General features: G+C 41.1%; 1 protein-coding gene across 1 annotated transcript in view; it reads left to right on the forward strand.

The window, feature by feature from the left end:
* Positions 1–3,751: 3,751 nt before the first annotated feature.
* SCFD2 (sec1 family domain containing 2) overlaps positions 3,752–10,304 on the forward strand; it is a gene marked incomplete at its 3' end in the record, with an annotated part of 151,946 nt that continues 145,393 nt past the window's right edge. Inside the window, exon 1 of the mRNA XM_006898102.1 lies at positions 3,752–4,712. Coding sequence (XP_006898164.1) covers positions 3,875–4,712 — 838 coding nt within the window. The remainder of the gene's footprint in view (positions 4,713–10,304) is intronic.

Below are 10,304 nucleotides of genomic sequence, written 5' to 3' on the forward strand. Positions count from 1 at the left end.
AACAACAACAGGTATTGGAGATCCAGACCTTTAGTATACAATGTTGTAGAAACAATATATTAAATGTACTCCCTGATATGTCAGGTGTTCTATAGAAATATGAGTAGAATGCAGTGTTTTTGTCATTGAGGGCCTGGTACTGTTGGTATTGACTTAGAGATTCTTTCACAAGGAAGATTTTATTAGTTTTGAGCAAGTAGGAGTTTGTCAAAGAAATTCTGGTGCCTTCGTGATTGTATTGGGTTGGGTTGTTAACAAAAAGATTTACGGTTTGAATCCACCAGAAAAGAAAGATGGACAATTTCCTCTTGTAAAAATTTACAGCTTTCGAAACTCCATGGTATGAATCTGAACCAACTTTATGACCTTGGGTTTGGTTACAATTTTGGAAGTTTGAAAAGCACAGATACTTTGTTCATCAAAGAATGCATTTCATAAATCATTGTATCTTTTAAAGAATTGTATCTTTTGAACCTCACATAGTAATTATACAATGTAAATGCTTAACAATTACTTTAATTAACCCATGAAACTTTTTTCTACGATGTTGCCTCTATTACTCAAGTAGGAGCCCTAGTGGCATAGTAGTTAAGTGCTTGGCTAATAACCAAAGGATTGACTGATGGAATTAATCAGACACTGTACAGGAGAAAGATGTAGCAGTCTAAGCCACAAAGATCAAGTCTCTATCCTAATATGTTGATATGAGTGAGAATTCATTCCACAGTAATGGGTTTGGTTTCATTGATGTTATTCTAGTAGATAATACTCCATGCTGAGAGTAGCTGAAAAGAAATTGAGAAACTAAAAAGGACTTTTTAAGGAGTCCTGTAGAAAATTGAGCTGGGAAAGCTTTGAATAAGGAAAATGGTAACAACAACATCCTCTTCTGCTTCAAAACTTCTAATATGTAGCCCATGCACTTCATCTCTCCTGCCCACACTTTATGAATCCAGTCTACAATCATGATTATTTAAGACCATCGTCCAGGGGAATGAAGAGATGGGCTGGACTAATCCAGTGGCAGAAATGATTAAATAGAGGGGCTAGACTTTAGCAGTTTTGAAGCAGAACAGATTAAATAGCCAGGATATTGAAGGAGGACAGAAAATGAAAATGAGACTGATAGGATCATGTACAGTATTATATGTAAAAGTAATCGCTAAACTGGTGATATTTGTTGAGTACCATAGAGTCGGAACCAACTCATAGCCATGGGAGGAGATTTCTCATCCTTCTGTCACAGAGCAGCTGATGGATTTGAACCTTTTGTTTTCTGGACTACAGTGCAGTTTCTTATCACTAGGATACCAGAATACAGACTGAAAACTACTACATAATTGTTGACTTTTATTATCTTTTCTGGTTGTTCTTAGTTTAGATGGAGAAAGGGCTATATTTTTAGAGATACACATGCAAGATATATATCAAACTTCAGATTGTTATTGTTATTGGTAGTTACTGAATCACAGTCACTTATCTACAAGACAACTAAACATTTCCCAGTTCTCTGTCACCCATTACATTTTCCCCCCCATTACATTTTAATCTATTGTTCTCTTATTGTTATCTTTGTTAGGTGCTGTCAAGTATGGTTCATAGCAACTCTGTGAACAAAAAATCTGAAACCTTTTCTATTCTGTGCCATTTTCACACTTCCTGACACACAAGAGCAACAGTCAACATGTCAGTCCACGTGGCTGAGAGTCTTTCTCTCCTTCACCGACCCTCCACTCTTCCCAGCATCATGTCCCTCTCTAAGGAACAGTCCCTCCTAGCAACATGCCCCAAAACACCCTCTCAAAGACATATCTGTTTGTTCTTTTGGCTATCCAGCGGATGTTCAGTGTTCTTCATCAACACAAAAGGTCAAAGGTGTCAATTTTTTTCTGTCATCCTTATTCATTGTCCAGCTCTCAGACGTATAGAAAGTGATTGGAAAGACTGGCGTGAATCAGATGCACCCTAGTCCTCAAACTGACATCATTACTCCTCAGTAATTTGGAGAGGTTCCTAAATGCAGTTGACACAGTGCAATGCATCTCTTTATTTCTTGACTGCCACTTTTCATTGTGGATCTGAGCAAGATGAAGTTGTTGACAGTTTCTATGTCCTCTCTATCCATCATGATGTTGCCTATCACGATGTCATATGGACCCCAGCTGAAAGTAAAGAACACCAGAATCATGCACTTCAAGAAGCATTCTGACTGTAACTCGTCCACATAATGCCTCATTTACATTGTGTTTCACAATCTTTCATACTATATCTCATATAATTAATTAGCATTGATCTATGCGTGTTATTACACCTTCTTTTCAAGTCCCCTTTGAATCTTTCCCATTCCCTCCCCTTCCCTTCAATCTGCCAACTCACTAATCTCTGTAATGTTAATGATTTCCACCCTTCACCTCTGTACTCATTACCTTGTTATGGCAGTCCACTGTACACTCAATATTTTTGGCCAGTATATTTAAGTTCCGAAACCTGCACTTGGATCAAGAGGCAGTAGTCAGAACAGAGCAGGGTAACACTGCATGGTTCAAAATTGGGAAGGGTGTACGCCAGGGATGCATCCTGTCTCCATACCTTTTCAACATGTATGCAGAGCAGATTATCCGAGAAGCTGGGCTCTATGAGGAGAATTGTGGCATCAGGATTGGTGGAAGATCTATTAACAATCTCCATTATGCAGATGACACAACCCTGCTTGCTGAAACTGAGGAGGACCTCATGCACTTGCTGCGAAGGGTCAAGGACTGCAGCCTTCAGTATGGACTGAGGCTCAATGTCAAGAAGACAAAGATTCTCACCACTGGACCAATTGGCAGCGTCAGGATGGATGGCGAAGAGATTGAAATTGTTCACAGCTTCAGTTTGCTCGGCTCCACAGTCAACACTCTTGGCACCAGCAGTCAGGAAATCAAAAAGCGTATCGTGATGGGAAAGTCTGCTGTTAGGGACCTCTCTACTCAGGAACAACAGTGTCTCTCTGGAGACTAAGGTGCTCCTGATACAGGCCATGGTATTTGCAATCGCTTGTTATGCATCAGAGAGTTGGACAATGACTAGGGAGGACAGAAGGAGAATTGATGCCTTTGAGCTGTGGTGCTGGAGAAGAGTACTGAATGTAACATGGACTGCCAGGAAAACAAACAGATTCATCTTGGAGAGGATTAAACCAAGCTACTCCTTGGAGGCAAGGATTCTGGGGCTTCGTCTGACATACTTTGGACATGTTGCTAGGAGGGACGGGTCCTTGGAGAGGGACATCATGTTCGGGAGGGTGGAGGGACAGCGCAGGAGGGGAAGACCCTCTATGAGATGGGTTGATTCGGTGACTGGGGTAATCGGGATGAGTGTGTCAGAGGCAGTGGGGTTGGCGCAGGATAGAGCAGGGTTTAGGGCTGTTGTGCATAGGGTCGCTATGAGTCGAAAACGACTCCACGGCACATAACAACAACAACAACAACAACATATTTAAGTTCGGATAAGGTTTTGTTTCTCCAGAGATTTTGCAGAGAACAGGAAAAGCCAATTTTAGCAGATAGGGAGAGGAAATAGAACACAGTCCAGGTGTTTTCTTAGTAGTCTCTCACCCTCTCTGTTTAAACCTCTAGGCAACCCAGCACTGCAGAGTCACGTCCACCCCTCGTTGTCCAGTCCATCTTTTCCAAATCCGCGTCTACTCTGCTCACGAGCCAATCACCGCTTCGTGACGTCATCACCAGGCGCCACTAAGGCAGTCGTCAGAGTCTGCACCACGTGTACTGTGTTGACTGTCAAAGTCTCAAAGAAAGTCCCATTCGCGGAAGTGGTGGGTTTTGAGATAAATTTTTGTACCTGAGCTCCCCAAGTCTGCGAATCCCCAACTATGAGCTCCCAGGGCGTGCTGTCCTTTACCCAACAAGGCTGGGAGCAGGTGCTAAGCAAAATGAAACGGGCTCTGGTCTACCTGGACGCCGCCTGCGCCGAGAGCCTGCACTGGAGCTGCGGATCCACTAGGCTCCTGGAGGCGGTGGGGAGTCCTTCTTGTCACCTGCGAGAGTTCGAACCCGACGCAGCTGGCGGCGGAATGGAGCAGCCCAAGGCAGTGTTTGTCCTGAGCTGCCTCCTGAAAGGACGGACTGTGGAGACTATCCGAGATATCATCCGCCGCAGCCACTTCCAGTATTGTGTGGTTGTCACGGCTGTGAGCCACCCTGTCCACCTCACGGCTAATCACGTGCCACCAGCGGCAGCAGCTGAGCTGGAGGGGCAACAGCCCGTGTTTGAGCAGTTGGAAGAGAAACTGTGTGAATGGATGGGAAACATGAACTACACAGCCGAAGTGTTTTATGCCCCTTTGTTGCTCGCCCCTGTTGCTCCCCACCTTGCCTTGACTCCGTCTTTTGCATCTCTTTTCCCTCTGCTACCCCAAGATCTGCATCTCCTTAATAGTACCCGGCCCGACAAGAGGAGACTGGGAAGCCTAGCTGAGTTGGATGCCACTGCCCTGACCCCTGAGCTACAGCTGCAGATCAGGTGCCTGGTGTCAGGCCTGAGTTCTCTGTGTGAGCACTTAGGAGTGCGAGAGGAGTGTTTTGCTGTGGGCTCCCTCAGTCGGATCATCGCTGCAGATCTTGCTAATTATGCCCCTGCCAAGAACAGAAGAAAAACTGCCTCGGGCAGGGCGTCGGTGGTCTTTGTGGACAGAACTCTGGATCTCACAGGTAAGTGTCATTGCTGTAGAGTACTTCTTAGACACTCTTCAAGGTTCTGCACATTTTACTGATTCAGCATATATTTTACAGGACTCTTTTCCATGTACTAAGTTGAAGATGCAAAAATAAACACAGTCTCTGATGTAAGACAGGTGGTAGTTGAGAGGGGCATATCAGGTATTATCAAATGGCCCAATGGCAGAAAAACAGTACAAGGAAACATATGACACATTATCACAAGCAGTTGATTACTGTTGTTCATTTTTACAGAGTCTGTTCCCACCCCAGGCAACCTCAGTGGGCAGAGTAGAACTGCTCTGTAGGGTTTTCAAGGCTGTGACTTTCAGGCCTGTCTTCTGAGATTTATCTAGTTGAATTTGAATTGCCAACCCCTCTGCACTTACCTGCTTGCACCACCCAGTTACTCTGAAATTATAATTAGGTTTCCTTTAAAAAAATGTATGACTGAAGGCAAATATGAGTATAAGATATTAACAGAACTGTATTAGACATTTTCAAGGGTTTATTGACTTATCTGAAGGCGTTATACAAGAAATAGGAAAATGGAAAGAAAATCCACAGAGAGATGGGGGAAGAGTACTGATACAATGTGAAGATTGCAATCAATGTTATAACAGAATTGTTGTCAGATACCATGGAGTTGACTACGACTCATAGTGAGTGACTCTATGAACAACTGATCTGAACCCTGTCTTATCCTGTGGCATCTTCATTATCTCTGACTCCATTGCTACAGTCACTGTATCAGTCTGTTTCATTGAGGGTCATTTTCTCCTTCACTTACTCTCCATGTTTCGAAGCATGATATCCTCCTCCAAGGAATGACCCCTCCAAAAAACATGCCCAAAGTATTGACACAAAGCTTCACCATTCTTGTCTCCAAGGAACACTTTGGTAGTATTTTTCTGTAAGACCCATCTGTTTATTCTTTTGGATGTCCATGGGATATTTATTACTCTTCTCCAACATCACAGTTCAAAAGCATCAATTCTTCTTCTGCCATCCTGATTCATTGTCCAACTCTCAGAAGAATAGCAAGTGATTGAAAAGACAATGGTCTGAATCAGGGACACCTTAGTCTTTAAACGGACATAATTTTTCCTTAGTACTTAAAAGCGGTCCTTGACAGCAGACTTTCCCAGTGCAATATGTCTTTTGATTTCTTGACTGCTGGTACCAAGGATGTGGGTTATGGATCCAAGTAGGATGAAGTAGTCAACAATTCAGCCTTTTTTCCCCTCTATCATGATGTTGTCTATTAGTCAAGTGAAGGATTTTTGTTTCATTGATGTTGAGATGTAATCTTCTGCAAATGTTGATCTTCTGCAGCAAGGACTTCAGGTTCTCTTCACTTCCAGAAACAAGGTTGTACAATCTATGTAATAGATTGTTGATGATTCTTTCTCCAATCCTGATGCCACTTTCTTCTTCTTCATATAGTCTACCTTCTAGAATGATTTGCTCAACATGCAGATTGAATGTTGTTGTTGTTATGTGTTGTCGAGTTGCCTGTGACTCATAGTGATCCTATGTACAATAGATCTGAAGCATGCCCTGTCCTGAGTCAGTCTCAATGACTTCTGACACAACCTATCCCTTTGCCCTAGTTACTCTATCAATCCATCTCACCCAGGGTCTTCCTTTCCTGCACTGTCCCTCCACCCTTCTGAGCGTGATATACTCCAAAGATTGGCCCCTCCTGGCCACATGCCTAGAGTATGTGAGACAGAGCTTCAAAATCCTAGCCTTCAAGGAGAAACTTGGTTTCACCTTCTCCAAGACAGATCTATTTGTTTTCTTGGCGGTCCATGGTATCACAACTCCAGCATCACAATTCAAAGGCATCAATTTTTCTTCTGTCCACCTTAGTCATTATCCAGCTTTCTTCTGCATAGCAAATAATTGTGAAGACCATGGACTGGATCAGGTGCACTTTAGTCTCTAGACTGACATTGTTACTTTTTAGTACTCTGGAAAGGTCCTTGACAGCAGATTTATTTAATGCAACTTGTCTTTTGATATCCTGATTGCTGGTGCAAAGAGTGTTGATTGTGGAGCTGAGTAAGCTGTAACTTTTAACAAACTCAATCTCTTCTCCATCCATCATGGTGCTGCCAGTTGGCCCAGTGGTGAGAATCTTTGTCTTCTTGATGTTAAGCTTCAATTCATATTGAAGACTACAGTCCTTGACCTTTTGCAGCAAGTGCTTCAGGTCCTCCTTAGTTTCAGCAACTAAGGTTGTCATCTGCATATTGTAGGTTGTTGATGAGTCTTCCTCCAATCCTGATGCCACATTCTTCCTCATAAAGCCCAACATTCCAAGTGATCTGTTCTGCATCTATATGCACATTGTATAGAGAAAAGATACAGCTCTGATGCACACCTTTTTTTTTTTAGAAATTTTAAGCCATGCAGTGTTCCCGTCCTCTGTTTAGACAATAGTATCTTGGTATAGGCATAGGTTTTGTATTAGCACTATTAAGCCTTCTGGGATTCCCATTCTTAATGTTAGCTGGAATTTGTTGTGATCCACATAATAGAATATATATGAATTGTTGAATGGAATACACATCAATTCTTTAGATCATCACTCAAATAAGAGTAAAATGTCTTAAGAAATTTTTAAAATGTTAATTGATTTTGATATTACTTTTGAGCCTATGTTAAGACTGCTTAGAAAAATCTCAATTATAGTATTGAATTAGCTATTTACATACAAAAGGAACAAATGTAACCCAGAAAATTGATAAAAGATATACTTGACATGTGCATTTCTGTTTGAAGATCTCTAATTACAGAAGTTGATATAATGCTACAAATGACAAAGTTGGCCACACTTGAGTTCAGAGATAATAATAAGGACACTAAGTAGTTTTGAAAGTAACAATAGTTATCTGGTCTTAATAACATAAAGCAGAAAGTAAGCTAAATGTAGTAGTGAAATGTAAACTTAATTATGTGGCTAGAAAACTCAGGAGTCTTCCATGTCAATATAACTTCAATATAATAATTAAAACATAAGTCTCTTAGAGGAGTGAACAGATTAATACTTGATGACTATATGCTTATCAAGGAAGATGAATATATGCTTAATCAAAGAAGCTGTAAACTGTTGTCCATAGAAACTATACATTAGGGAAGTCAGAAGCCTATATTTCAGGTTAGTAGTAGAATACAGTCACTGTCAGGACAGTTTCTTTTTTTAAAGTTTTTATTGTATCATTTTTATGTGTACCGTCAAATCAGATCTGACTGGTATAGGAGGAGATTGCCCCCTCCTTCTCCAGCAGAGCATCTGGTGGATTTGAACCGCATACCTCTGGGATTGCAGTGCAGCGTCTTGCCACTAGGCCACCAGAGCTCCCTTGATAGTTTCTTATAGGTGCTCATGGGCACCTTGTCCTTGAGCCTCATGGCTTTAGGCCAGTGTTACAAAGCTTTCAGTCTTGCCACTTATGGCTCTCTATCCCCTAGTCCTCCAGCAAACTTGGGTGAAGACTCTTAGCTCTTGTTTGATGGTGGGTAACAGTCCCAAGATCAGCTCCATTTCAGGTTGGCTCTCAGGTCTTCTGCTCCAGCCACAGCTGCTACAAGATCTCTGGCCCCAAAAGTCATGCATTACATGCCTAATTCTCCTTTTCTGTTGGTGAGACTCTAAAATTCAGCTTCTGAATGAGCTCTATTTATTAAAAAGACGAGCCAGTCTTCTCCTGGATAGGCTGACATGCCATATTTGCATATTCTCTCCCCTCCACGTGGCAAAGGCAGTCAGTGGCTTGGAAAACCATTTTGAACAACAACCCCTTAACACCACACACAACGTTTTCTAAGCCAAGCTTGAATTTCTGTCAGTTCTCTGTCAGTGAATATTTCTATCCATTTTTGAATGATCTTCAGATATATTTTGCTTTCATGTGATATTAATGGTATTGTTTGATAATTTCCACATTCTGTTTGGTCATTTTTCTTGGGAATTGGAACAAATTTGGGATACTTCCAGTCAGTTAACTAGGTCTTCCGAAGTTTCTGGCACAGGCTGGTGAACCTGTCTAGTGCTCTATTATTTGAAACATGTCCGTTTCCTACCCATTTTTTTTGGTCCTGGCTTTTTGCCAATGCCTTCTATGCATCTTGAGCTACTTCCTTGATGGCTATTGTATGCTAATCCCTGAACTATTCCAGTGTAGACCAATTCTTTTTGGTACAGTGACTCTGTGTCTTCCTTCCATCTTCTTTTGATGCTTCCTGTATAATGCAAGATTTTCCCCCATTCATTTCTCAGTTTTGCAACTCGAGGCTTTGATTTGTGTTTCAGTTCCTTCAACTTGATAAATGATTAGCAAGGCCTTCTATTTTTATTCTCCAACTTCAACTCTTTGCCCATTCCATTATAATACTTTACTTTGTCTTCTTGAGCTGCCCTTTGAAATCTTCTCTTCATCTAATTTACTTTAGCATCCCTTCTCTTCATTTTGTCTTCTTGATGCTCTAATGCAATTATCAGATTCTCTTCTGAAACACATTTTGTTCTTTTCTTCCTCCTCTTTTGTAATGACTTTTTGCTTTCTTCATAGATGGTATCTTGAATGCCATCTCACAACTCATCTGGTCTTCAGTCATTAGTGCTCCATGCCTGAAACCTATTCTGGAGAGGATTTTTAAATTCAAGTGGGACAGACCCAAGGTTGGATTTTGGTTCTTTTTGGATTTGTTTTAATTTTCTGCAACTTCAGTTTGAACTTGAGTATAATTTATTGATGGTCTCCAAATTTTCTGGCACAGGCTGGTGAGCATGTTCCTGGCTACATCTATTAATTGAAACATGTTAATTGGTATCCAATTGATTCCTTGGGCCTCATTTATTGCCAAAGCCTTCAGTGCAGCTTAAACTTCTTCCCTCATTATCGCCTACACCAAGAGGCTGTTGTACAAAAAGATCAAGGAAACAACACTTTATGGTTTAGAATTAAGAAAGATATACACCAGAGTTGGTCCTTTCTTTTTATCTATTCAGTCTGTGTGCTGAGCACATTATTTGAGAAGCTGAACTCTATGAAGAAGAATGTGGTTATCAAGATCAGAAGAAGACTCATTGATAATCTGTTATACAGATGACATAACCTAGTTTGCAGAAGGTGAGGAGAACTTGAAGCTCATGCTGCAGAAGATCAAAGAATGCAGCTTTCATTATGGATGATATCTCAATATCAAGAAAATAAAATATCTCACCACTGAATTGACAGGCAATATCAGGATAGATGGAGAAAATATAGAAATTGTCAACAACTTCATCTTATTTGGATCCACAATCAACACACTTGGTATTAGCAGAAAGAAGATCAGGAGACATATTGCACTGGAAAAGTGAGTGACATCTCAAAATTTTTTTTGAGGAGCAATGATGTCAGTTTGAAGACTAAGATGTGTCTTATTTATATCATGATCTTTTCAATCACCAGGTGTTGATTGTGCAACACACCCTGAACTACTTATAGACAACTTAAAACTAAAGCTAAAGACTGGCTTTGACAAGCACTGTGGCATTTGGACAAGAACAAACTGGGAGGAGGGTAGAGAGAA

This window comes from Elephantulus edwardii, unplaced genomic scaffold (assembly GCF_000299155.1).
Source record: "Elephantulus edwardii isolate Elephantulus edwardi_28Jun2011 unplaced genomic scaffold, EleEdw1.0 scaffold00220, whole genome shotgun sequence".
Classification (NCBI taxonomy): Eukaryota; Metazoa; Chordata; class Mammalia; order Macroscelidea; family Macroscelididae; genus Elephantulus; species Elephantulus edwardii.